The 12,431-nt window shown below is 55.0% G+C and overlaps 1 protein-coding gene across 1 annotated transcript in view; it reads right to left on the reverse strand.

The window, feature by feature from the left end:
• VOLCADRAFT_105890 (uncharacterized protein) overlaps positions 1 to 8,978 on the reverse strand; it is a gene marked incomplete at its 3' end in the record, with an annotated part of 19,724 nt that extends 10,746 nt beyond the window's left edge. Inside the window, exons 1-13 of the mRNA XM_002953330.1 lie at positions 8,904 to 8,978; positions 5,995 to 6,050; positions 5,512 to 5,696; positions 5,162 to 5,223; positions 4,097 to 4,242; positions 3,525 to 3,608; positions 3,223 to 3,339; positions 2,376 to 2,493; positions 1,938 to 2,016; positions 1,569 to 1,604; positions 1,224 to 1,357; positions 897 to 1,086; positions 374 to 419 (exon numbers count right to left, since the gene is read on the reverse strand). Of these exons, the coding sequence (XP_002953376.1) occupies positions 374 to 419; positions 897 to 1,086; positions 1,224 to 1,357; positions 1,569 to 1,604; positions 1,938 to 2,016; positions 2,376 to 2,493; positions 3,223 to 3,339; positions 3,525 to 3,608; positions 4,097 to 4,242; positions 5,162 to 5,223; positions 5,512 to 5,696; positions 5,995 to 6,050; positions 8,904 to 8,929 (1,279 nt within the window). The 5' untranslated portion in view covers positions 8,930 to 8,978. The remainder of the gene's footprint in view (positions 1 to 373; positions 420 to 896; positions 1,087 to 1,223; positions 1,358 to 1,568; positions 1,605 to 1,937; positions 2,017 to 2,375; positions 2,494 to 3,222; positions 3,340 to 3,524; positions 3,609 to 4,096; positions 4,243 to 5,161; positions 5,224 to 5,511; positions 5,697 to 5,994; positions 6,051 to 8,903) is intronic.
• Between the last annotated feature and the right edge of the window lie 3,453 nt (positions 8,979 to 12,431).

Below are 12,431 nucleotides of genomic sequence, written 5' to 3' on the forward strand. Positions count from 1 at the left end.
CCATCCATCCATCCATCCATCCATCCTGTCTGTCTTGTCTGTTGGTCTTTTATGGTTAGTGGTGTGCGAAGGTAAGACCGACATAAAGAAAAACCTTCTAAGAGGCGGAGGAAGAGGCGGGGCCTCAGCAACCGGGAATGGGGGAGGTCGGGTGTCACGAAGTGAACCAGGAAGAAGGAGAATAAGAGCCAGGGCCGATTAGCTCGCATGGGCGAACTTACGTATGGCTCGTACACCTACGTACATACGTACCTACGGCACCCAGACCCCCCCCAGTCTAGTCCACAGCCAGATTCCATTCACCCATTCCTCCATTCGTCCGGGGTGACACCGCCCTCACCCTCCGCGCCCCCCCCTGCGCTCCCGCCCGCACCTGCCGTACCGATGGCGACCTTACTGCCCGGGTCCAGACTCAGGGCCTGAGGGGTTGGGGGTAAGGGGGGAGGGGAATGTGTATGACACGCAAACCAACCGACTTCAGGGGAAGGTCCGGTGTGCGGGGAGGGAGTTCTCCCCAAGAGCGGGGTATTGTCGTAGACGGGGAATATGGCCCCAGGCGGCGCTGTGGGTAGCGGGAAGCCCCCCCCCAAACCTTAAAAAGGATCGTGATGGCTTGCCAGGTGGAAAGAAGGCTGATGATGACGATGATGATGTCGATGAGGATAACATTAATAAAGGACGTCCGCTGCTGAACAGCGCTTCTGCGACGATATGGCCATTACGACACGTGCTGTTGGGATGAATCACGATATCGTACGGCAACACCGGCAGAGATACGGCATACACCACACACACCATGTAGGTGAGCTACAGTGGTCCCCAAACGCCGTAGCAGTACTTCGCGACACACCTCCCCCCCCCGCCCGCCCTCTGCCCCCGGGGGGCTTCCCTCACACCTGCAGCAGCTTCACAGCGGGCAGAAGCACCGCCCGCCTGTCGTACCCGCCGCCCGCCGTCATCAGCACGGGCACGGGTACAGCCGCCACACCCACAACCCCAGTAGTCGTGGCACTTGTGGCGGTTGTCGTACTTGGTGGTACGGCAGCTGCCGCGAGCTCCACGAGGCGGAACAGACCACCCGCTTCCCTGGTGCGAGGAGGCGCGGGGAGGGTTGTGCCCGTTTCTTTGTTTCTAGCTACATCATTTATGTATGTATGTATGTACGCATGTACGTATGTATGTACGTGTGCGGATATTGCCAAATACACCTCCCCCCCCCTTACCTGATTCCCTCCACCGCCAGCGCATGGTCGGCCAGTTGCCCCAGGGCTGAGAGGGCGTGTCCGCTGATGACGGGGTTGTGGGAGTGCAGGAGCGCCACCAGGCGGGGAACCCCGCCGGCAGCCACCAGCGCGTCCTGAGGGGGGAAACCCCGGGGGGAGGGAGGTAAGCAAGAAGCAAAGAATTAAGTGTTGTACGACTGAAACACAAAACGGGGACGGGAGGGGCCGGTGTGTGTGTATGTTTGTGTGTTGGGATATATGTCTGGGTATGCGTTATGGGAAGCTGGGTTGGGAAGGACCCCCCCACACTTCCCCCACCACCACACACACACACACGCAACCCACCTTGCACTCCTGGTCCTTGCACAGCTCAGCTAAAGCCTGGGTAGGGGTAAGGGCCACAGCGAATTTGAGGGGGCGGTCAAGTGGGCTCGGGTATGAAGATTAGAGAGGATCTCTTTGTTTGTATGTATGTATGTGCGAGGGCCGGGGAAGTTGGGGAAGGTGCTGCGACAGCGACCTGTTCGGGCCCATTTGCACACGCACATACACAGGTACATATGTACCGGCACACACAGGTACACCGCGAATTAAGAGGACATTGGTTCCTTTTCCATCACCACCCGCCTCCCACACAGCCCCCTCTCCCCCTCAACACACACACACACACACACACACACACACACACACACACACACACACACACACACACACCTGCGCAATGAGGTGCAGCAGAGGGCAGTCCGGCAGGGCGGCTGACAGGCGCTGCAGGAGCACCTCGATACCCCGCAACCTGGCAAAGGAGGGGAGGGGGACGAGAGAAAGGGTAAGAAGGCCCCCCAACTTCCGGTACCGATTCATCCGTTGTCGCGGGAAACCCCGCACACGAAAAGGGCCCCGGGAGCAGCGGCAGCAGCAGGAGAAGATACGCGAGCACTAGGTTGAGTAAGGCAAGCAGCAACGGCCAGCCAACACGCATACATACACATACATACATACATACATATATACCCACATCAGCGAAGGATCAGTCGAGGAATGTGGGGCGAAGGTGGTAGCATGGTAGCAACTTCTCCAACCCACAAACAACGTCCGTACGAACGTAGAACGTACGTGAGTACGGACAAAGATGATACGGACGTACGAACTCACTTATTGAACTCCCTTGCAAAGCGGGGGTTCCTCTTGGCCGCCGAGATGATGGCCCTCAGCGCGTCCAGGACCCGGGAGGGGTCACCAGACTGAAGCTTGCGGAGCAAGCTCGCAATCCCTAGCCATGTACGACAGTACGGAGAGGAAGGAGGGGAGGGGGAAACATGCTTGTATACACAATACACAAGCAAATAAGACCGAGGTGCCACATGAACCACCACTGGGACCGACACGTGGTTAGAAATTGAGAGGAGGGGGGTCAATTCACGCGGAAGCACGGTTTTACGACCCTGCCATTATAGATCACATGTGCCCCCGTACATCCCTCCCGTTCAAGAGGCGTACGTATATACACAAATCGTGTTACATACGTCCCAAATCGAAGCTGCTACACACATCGTGTTTAAGCGCTTGATACGCAGATGCAAATCTGTGTTTCTGCTCTACATTTCTATTCTTATTACCATCTTCTACAAGTATATCATGACGAGGTGGCCGAGCGGTCTAAGGCGCTAGATTCAGGACTACCTGATCACATTCAGGAAGAAGTTTCTAGTCCGTAAGGGCGTGGGTTCAAATCCCATCCTCGTCAATATTTTCTTCTTCTGTATTAGGTAATATTATTGCGTGTTCTTACCTGATTTATTTGAATCGGCATTTCATAACCACTTTAGGAGGCCCGGAGTATCGAAATATAAATGGTAACCTGGTTTGGTGGGTGGTTGTACCACTATAGCGGCCACACCGCCGACCCGGACAAGTGGACCTATTCGTGGATCTGTCCCCACCACACACACTGAATGCAATCCACAAAACAGCCGCTCTCTCCCCGCCCCTCCCTCCTCACCGCTCCGCCACCTGGCAATGCGGGTGATACCCTGGTGCAGTAACAGGCCAACCACCGCGGGCCGTACAAGTGCACCCGCCAACGACCTAACCGCCAACAGAGGACCCAAGACCATCCCTGTGTGTATTTCCGGGTGTGGCAGGGGAAGGATGTCAAGGGAGAGCGGGGGGGTCAGGAAAGGGAGCAACACCAAACCCCAACCGAATCGCAATGTGCGGGTGTAGGGGCCGGGTGGAAAATGGATCTTGGATAATCGAAAGCAGTGCACGACTGTGCATATACGTACATACATATTCACGTACCTGTCGCCATTCCCGCCACACAGCCGGCGACGTAACGAGAGACGCCCTCCGCAAGTTCCTTGGTAGTGAGGCAGAACGGCTGACCTGAAGTGTACGACAAAGACAGGCGGATGGCGAGCGGGATACCGTGTAAGAATGGAAGTGCGTCCCTGCCCCCGGGGTTCCCCTCCTGCACCGGTTGATTCCCCTTCGTCCCGCCGTCGGGGTTGCGGCAATGGTGGTTGTGACAATGGTGGTTGCGGAATGGTAGTTGCGGTGGTTGTTACGGCAATAGTGCGGGCAATGGTCTACGAGATGGAGGCGGCGCGGGGGACACCCCCCCGGGCACTGGACTGGGCAGGTGGTGGCGGCGGCGGGCGAGAGGGGGAGGGGAATCCACCGTGGCTGTAGCATACACACATCCCGCACCCACCACAACACCCACATACAGGCTTTTCGTTTTCTTGTCCTGCTCCGGCTAAGTTTACATACATATATGAACACATAACACATACGTGCGTAGACACATACGGCGCACGTACAGCCACACACGCAGACACCCCCGGCCCCACATGTGCACCACCCCCACCCACCCGCCGACTCCGCCGCCACGTGCGCCGCCATGAAGCCCACCACCCCGGAGCCGCAGCTGAGCGCCAGGAAGGTGGTGCCCAGCACCTTGAGCAGCTCGTCGCGCAGAGGGGGGTTGCGCGACACGCCCGAACCGCTGACGTCAGCACTGCCAGGAAAAGCAGCACGACAGGCAACAGCAGCAGTAGTCAACATCATCACCATCATGATCAATATCAGCAGCAACAGTTCACAGCAACCAGCCGGGATGGAGTCCAGGTGAGGCCCGAGAGGTACGGCAGCTATACACACAGGGGAGGGCCTCATGGCGCAGGAGACCTCTTCGACCCTTTGACCTTCTCGCACACAAACAATAACACTGAACATGGCAGGGGCGTTGCAAAATGAGAAACAAGCGATCTTCAGACTTAGGGTCGGAAAGTCTGAGGTGAGTTATTCAAAAGAGGTGATACAGTCTGTATTGGCGCATATGCAGGAGCTTTCTGTCGGGCTTCAGTACAGCAGTTGACCAGCTGAAGTTGGCAAACTTTACCCAGGGTACCTGGATAACGAGGGTCTCAATTTTCAGCAGCAAGCGTGCTGCTACAGCATAATAGTCCTAGATAGTTATGTTTGTCCAACATGTTTTTTCTATTTGAGCGAAAGAATAATGTAGTTTCCTGCGTATATTTTTAAGATGGTTATCTATTTTCAGACAGCCTTCAGCCTCCTGGCCCTTGGGCGCCCTCATGGCTCGTATGCGCCTGTTACACCTGTGGAGAGTAACGAAACTCAAGGTGGTGTGAAAAGGGGTACTAAACAAATGCATGAGCAGCCATTGCTGTGGTGCTCATGGTGGTTACGGTAGTGGTGGGCATACCGATTCGAGGGGCAACGAACCAGATTCTCGGCAATGCTGGCGCCACCTCCATATACAAGCTTCGCAGTACCGCAAGCAACACTTCTCCGTTCCTCACTAACGAAACTACCATGTGCTATTCGGACGTCGAAATATACAAATCGGATGGGCAGGAAAACAGGCCTATGCCGGAAGGCGCAAACGGTTTCAACGGCACGATGTTGCTTACCACTCCGGCGCAGGCTCCCAAACGACGGTCCCATCCGGCTTATGAACCACCTTGCCAGCGCCCTGCATTTGCGGCACCAAATAGGGAAAAGAGCTGAAGAATCCTATCCAGCTTCCAAAACGTGCAGTTAGGTCGGAGTTAACAAGACTCCCAGTCGCGACAATATTCCGCTGAACTACCTCTTGAGCGTATACACTTGTTAACAATATTTGACAAACGCAAGATAAAAAGAAGTTACGCGGTTGAGTACTTTTTGGGCATTCCGTTAAAAAGGAGCGCGAAGACGGAACTGACATCGTCGCACGGCTGGCCCGCTAACCAAGTAATGCCTGCAACCCCGGGACACAAACCTGATGGTCGATCACGACAGCGTGACGTGACTGCGGAATCTCGCGCTTAGCCCCGCGGCCCGGGTAGATGTGCCCGGCCTCCGCATCCGAGCTGTTGGCTGAACTGCTGACGCTAGACAGGCACTGCGACGTAGACCTAGACGCCCTGCGAAGGCGCGGTATCCTGCTTTGCTCCAGAGCATCGTCTGCAAGGGCATTTCCAACAAGCAGTGGCGCAGGGTGTCCGAATGCCTGACCTTTCCGAGGATGCACTAGGGTTCTTTGCCAGCGCAACCCCGCAACGGCCTTGACCAAGCTGACCGCAAAGAGTTACCTAAACAATATTGTTTTTAACGTATGGGGACAATTTGTGCTGCTGTTTCAGGATGCTCGCAGACTCCGGTAACCTAGCATGACCGGAAGCTTGAGAGACAGCGCTAATTAACGTGCCCAGCACCAGGAAACGCAGCTTTGTGAGACAATGGCACCAGCTGTCGCACTTACTGTCGGCGACAGCAGCTGTTGTCGCCTTAGCTGGAACCTTGGCAGCGCGCATCCTCCTGACGGTTGTATGTGCGGGCTTAGGAATTTTCAGCGACAGCAGCAGTGCAAGTCCGCCTGCCTTATATCTTATGGCCCTCTCTAGAGATATGGGATAATTATGGATTAACGGGTTCAGAAAAGAAATGAACCGGTTTTGGCGCGTGCACGACACCCCGAATTACCAGACAGCAAATGCGACCACGCAAATATTTCTAATGTGCTATATTATAATTAGGAATTGCACTAGAATGCTTATCGGAATCCAGGTGTGGCAAACAGGCCCAAACTTGTTTTCTACGCCCGCCAGGTCGACATGGTTGTTAGGGGTCGTTTCCCCATCCAAGACTTTGTCCCAGACATGAGCCTTTCCCCCCTTTTTCCTTCCCGCTCACGCGTTTAGGTTACGTGCGTCGGGGTTCTTTTATTTTCCTCTCAACCCTCCCTCAAAGGGACCGCTTAGCAGTCAGCCATGAGGCGACTTGAGACGGCGGCCTGGACGGACTGTACGGGTCGTACGGGTTGTAGGTGGACCTAGATGGGCTGCAGGGCAGAGGAAGGATGTCGGCTTCCGTGTCTGCAGTTTCGTACCCGGATTTGCAGACCCGAATCCTGACGACGTTTGAAACGGCTAATGGTGTCGAAAACGAGTGAATGACACTGCAGTGGACCTCCTAACGCTGCCCGCACAACCAAACACTGTACAGCCCAGGAAAGGCCCGTAGCTCTATCAAGTAGGCAGGCCCCGTACATACCATAAGCAGAGGCTCTCCCATGTCCAGCAGCTCTCCATCAGGGGGAGATCTAAGGCACAGCCGTCGATTGGAGGCAATAGCTTATGCCGAAACGTAAGGCGAGCGGTTCGAAAAATACAAATTATCTGCCGCTTGCTGGTTGGTTGGTTGGTTGGTTGGTTGATTGGCTGGCTGGCTGGCGCGCTCCACGCTTGTATCTTGCGCAATACAAGCGCCCAGCCAGCCAGCCAGCGTGGTGCGAGATGGCCATGTGCTACGTCCACCTGGTTGCGAGCTTGTCGGGCAATTAAGCACCGATACCCATTTTCCTCCGCCAATGGAGACAATGAAAATATGAATGGAAAGGCCTGCCCGCCCAGCTGCAACCGCCACACGCTTCGGGCGATAGCCGCTGGCAACGGATACCATCCCACCGCACACGTGCACACACACACACACACGCACACACCTCGGCACCTATCAGGTAGACATTTCGTCAACCAGCTCTTCTAAGGAAGGCTAAGAAAATTGCAGGCAAGGAAGACGCTTCCACATCTTTGGCGGGGATGATGCGCCGGCCGCTATTCCTGTCACTCCACGCTGCGAGATGCTCAGAACCGCTGCGGGACCCACATCAGATCAGATCCCACAGCACTATTAGGGCACCACATCACATCACATCGCCCCTGCTGCGGCACTGATAGCCATATTGAAGATGAGAATCGCATTTTGCTGGACTGTCCGGTGTACGACAAAAGAAGATCTGATATGGAGGAAAGGGATCCGCCTTCCGCGTCCAAACCAAATCGGGACGCGGTCCTTCCCAGTGCGGTTCCTCCCCAGCGCTAGCTGCATTGCTGGACCAACACAACCAAGAGCACATCTCATCACGGGCCAACACATAAAGGGGGTGTCTTTGGAGAAGGCAAGCGCACCTTGCGCAGATAGCTGAGTCCAGAGGTGACTGTGCGGCCGACTGACGGGGCTCCAAATCGTGGTTTGTAATTCGGTGCCTTCATCAAGCAGTGCCTTCCTGCCTCCACCAAGCAGCAAGTGTATGCATCAACCGTGTTATTACAGTGGGACCAGAGAGACGAAAGGAACCAGACGAAGCCGCTGATCGGTGGTGGCCGCATGACACACTAATTGGGCATTAAACAGGTGTACGGTAACGTCCAACGCCAACCACCCATCCATGCATAGGGTTCGCCTTAGCAACTTCGGCTGCTTCTGTTGTGGCGTTGCGAGTCGCTGCTTAGCAACTTGGCGCAACCCAAAAAGCAACAAGAGTCCCATTTCGCAACCCCAACTGGCATCCTTGTGCCCCCATGTACCCGACGATAAGCCCTCCGATTCGAAAAATGGAAACGCGCGCACTGGTGGCCCACTGCGCCCAGTGCTTTTCCAAAGCAACGCAAGTTATTAAGACAACTCAAGTTAACAAGCGAGGTTGCCATCCCGACTCCGGGAGGAGAGGCCCCCTTGCCACACTGTCGCCCTGCAACTTTATTTTAAGCCGCCGGGCTGGTCGGGTGTGTCGCACTGGAGAGCAACGCACTGGAGAGCAACGCACTGGAGAGCATCGCCTAATCCCCCCAACCACCACTCCTTACAACCTGTCTCACAGCCTGCAAGAACACAACGACACATATGACACGCACACATCTCAGCAAAAAGCATGGCGCTGTAGCCAACACCTCGTGCTCAAATGAAAGGTCACTGCCCACATACACAGGCCCTGTGGCCAAATACGTTGAAAAAATAATTACGACTGAAAACCCACTTCGATGTCTTGCCTCTTCAAAATGTGTGCATACCTACAGACATGTAGGTATGTTACCCACCCATGTGTTGGCCATGTTCACCTCTTACTACAACCAGGCACACTCAAAAACGCGCACTCGGTGTTGTGGCGCATGTGTATCGAGCAGTCGAGGTGAATAGTGTCGCCCATTCCAACGTCACACTTTTGGTGTGACCTGTCCTGGCAATTATGTCTTGCCACAGACACCACTGCGACGCGAAGATCCGCCTCCTAGACCGCCTAAAACCCTATCTCTGGGAACAGTGATTAATACCCATCCCCGACGCATACTCCTTCAATGATGCGTTATCTATCCACACATCGCGTACACGCACCTGCAATCCTCGTTGACACCTGCCATACACGTACGATTCGTATGGCGTAGTACAGTGTGGTAATGGTGGATGGTGCTATATGGTGTGCAACATACGATTCCGAAAAGTCCCGCATTTGCACGCGGGGTAGCTGACAGCTCTTCGCTCGCTTTATTGCGCTACCATCGGCTTAGGACTCACTGCCGCACCTAGCTTGCGCACACCGCCGCCTGCCTGCCTTAATACTAAAATGCGCTGGTTGAATGCTCGCAACGTCACGAGGTGCCAAATTTAACTCGCCCAAAACCCACTTTGGAACGGTAACGTCTGCATCGTGCACGTAAAAGGGCGTCCGTAATGGAAGGTGAGTCCGCCGGTACGCCACGCCACTTAGACCTACGCTTGCGCCAGGTCACCCTGGGAGATCTGATCGCTGCCAGGTGCCAAGACCGAATCCTGCAAAAGCTGCAGAACCCGTCGCACTTCGGCATTAGTAAAAAAATGGTTCTGCACGAGAAATAGCAAATACAACACCCGTATGCGCCCTATCACCCTCTCTCTCCCTCCGGAGATTACTTGCACACCACGGCCCGGAAAGAGGCGGCAGCGAGCGCCCGCCGAGGATTGGACAGCTGCTGCTAAGCCTGCCTATCTGCATTCCTACGCCAGTCGTTTCCCCTGACCTCAGCTCTGCATTTAACAAAATGGAATTGCAAATGAGGAAGCCGCAAAGTGGCCAAAGTACAGCGATATGCATATCCAAAAATAATCTGGCGAGGGAAAGTGTGTTGGTTGACTTCTGTCCAATTACCACAATATCAATAACAAGCTGCGCAACCTGCCGCCGTTGTGTGGCCGCTTCCTAAGATGAGACGAAAAGGGAAAGCATTTAGGACGTTTCTCTTCTCCCCATCAAAACTTTCAATAGTTATCGTGCTCTTTCTGCTGAAACATCACCACCACCACCATCTGCAGATGCTATCACTTCTTTACCACGGCTGTCATCGCTACCGCCCTAGTCGCTATTGCTGCCGTAGATGCTGTCGTACATATTCGCTAGACGTCCCCTGGCACTCACGCACGCAATTGACGTGCGCAAGCCCGTTAAGCATCCGCATTTCCACATGATGATCCAGGGCGCACACTCCCAACACATGGCACAAATGGACATGCTGGGCCCCTCACATCCCTGCGGTGCATTGGTCTTCCATCAACCTCTCTCTCCCACACACGCACGAACAGCAGAGCGCGTGTACACAAATACACATACACCTACACAAGCACATGCAACAACAAGCCAGCTCGTTCAAAGGTCACGCACAAGGCGCCCAGTCCCAAATCAGACCAAGTCACGTTTTCAAGCCGTGACCAAGCGCCCGCAACAAAAGAATAGCCAATGATAATAACCTATATAAAGTGCAAGGGGAGTAAATGGTGGAATGCGACCCGGGTCAGAACTGAACGGCCGCCCCTCACGCATGTGCAACCGCCTGCTACACACACTCAGGGGGTTGGGGTCCCTCTACCACTCGAGGCCCTGCTAGCCCGTGCAGGGCGCGGTGCCCAACTCTCAGCCCTCAACTCTCAGCACCGCGGCGGCCCCCAGAAGACGCTGTGACGCACCCAACCAAGAAAACGGAGCTGAGAGGTGAGACATTGCCGGGACGTAAAGGGCGCAGGGATAAGGCTGGGACCGGGCGGTGCTCGTGCTCTCATCCCAGACCAGGGGTGGGATAGCAGCAGATGTGCGGTCCTCCAAAAGCAGATGCGTGCAGAGATAGTGTTGGGACAGTGTTGTCGCTGGTGAGCAGGGGAAGGGATATCAAGGTTGTGTTCGCAAGGCGCCAACCTTCAATGGCCAACATTCCATCCAGCAGTGGACATGGGGATGACGGTTGCCACGGTACCACGCCGGGGAGAGTCTCCCAGCAGCACTCCGCATGCTTCATCGGAAGGAGCGGTGGAACAGCAAAGAAGTGCTGTCGGCGCAGTCGGAGCTCGGCTTGAAAGCAAGGAAGCTGCGAGGTTGCCTCGGTGTGCTGCCAGCGTTGAAGTCAAGGTATAAAGGTGCAGTGGTATATTGCTGTTCATTGCTAGCGGCGGTGATGGTCAACCCAGGACAGTGCTGTTAACTATTACCGTTGTGGTTGTCATCGTTGCTGTTGCTGTTGACTGCTCTCGCCATTGTTGTTGGTAGTGGTAGCGGTAGTAGAAGTTGAAGTGCTTTGGATGGCTGTTTTAGCAATGCAGCAGCGCCATCTCCTCAATCAACGGCCCCAGCTCCTGTCGCAGTCTCAGCCCCTCCGGCTCGGTCCCCAGCACGCGATCCAGCTGCCTCTTCAGCGCCGCCGCAGCCATCGCCACATCACCCCCCTCGCGGCTGTGCCTCTGAGCCACCAACACCGCCTGTGAGTAGGGGGGGTTGGAGGGGGTGCACAAGGGCAGGGCGGGAATGCGCATCCAACTGCATTCACCAAACAACCCGTGTTGCCATCCCGTGTTCATTTTACGAAAGCAGTGGAGGAGTGGCGAGTGGCACCCAGGGAAGAGGGGAGATCTCAACGTCAACCGGAGGGAGAGAGGGGGGGATAAGGGACAGGAAGATGACGGCACACAGGGAAATGAGGGTCGATGGGAGGTCCGAGGGTGGATAAGGATGTACGCGCAGGCAAGTAAGTAGGTAGGTGGGTAGATAGGTAGGTAGGTAGGACGCAGCTGCCAAGGCCTTCTGGGCAAAGCCAACGAGTGCGATGAAACTACTTCGAGAGTGAGTGTCCAGGGAGGGAGGGAAGCAGAGTTTTATGTTTTCATTTTTTCCCGTCAATTTTCCAGCCCGAGCGGAGGAATAGGTTTTAAGTTGCGGGAATAAAAGTATTCCTAACCTGTAAGGCGTTGGGGGGAGCTACCCCCCCAGACCTCCTCCCCCGATGAGTTGCAGTTTAGTTTGTACAAATGCCGGGTTTGGAGAATGTCGCAACACGCACACACCACCACCTCTCCAAAGAGGTGTCTCTTACACGCCAGGAAGCGGCGCGCACTTAGACGCTTTGACAGGAAGCCCAATTGCACGGGCGACTGCTGTTTCCAAGGGCTTGCGGAGCCCAAGCAAACACAAGACCAGTTAACCCCTACTCAAGCACTGATCGAATAGAGTTCGTTCACTATCGTTCGTTTTGCATCACGTTGAAAGATAACACTACACGACTTTCCAGATTGCAAGAGTAATAATGCATAGCAGCAATGAACCGGAACCGCCAAACCCTGCGTTTGGTTGCAGCCCCTGCTGTTGATGCTGCACGCTAGTTAGCGATTCATCATGTACCGGCCCCTGCTGCTGGCGGGCTTCCACTGTATGCGGTCGGGGCGTCTTTGCGCCGCGGAGTGTGATACATGTTAACCAAATCATAGCACTTCAATGCCATGGATACCGTTAGGAAGGTCACACTCGCGAGTCAACGAGGAAAAGGGCTGTTTCTGACCGGACCAAACGCTGCAAAATATTCGGATCCGAAGCTCCCAAAGCGGGCAGGCCATTAATGCAGAAATTAA

The sequence above is a fragment of the Volvox carteri genome (genome assembly GCF_000143455.1).
Source record: "Volvox carteri f. nagariensis unplaced genomic scaffold VOLCAscaffold_35, whole genome shotgun sequence".
NCBI lineage: Eukaryota > Viridiplantae > Chlorophyta > Chlorophyceae > Chlamydomonadales > Volvocaceae > Volvox > Volvox carteri.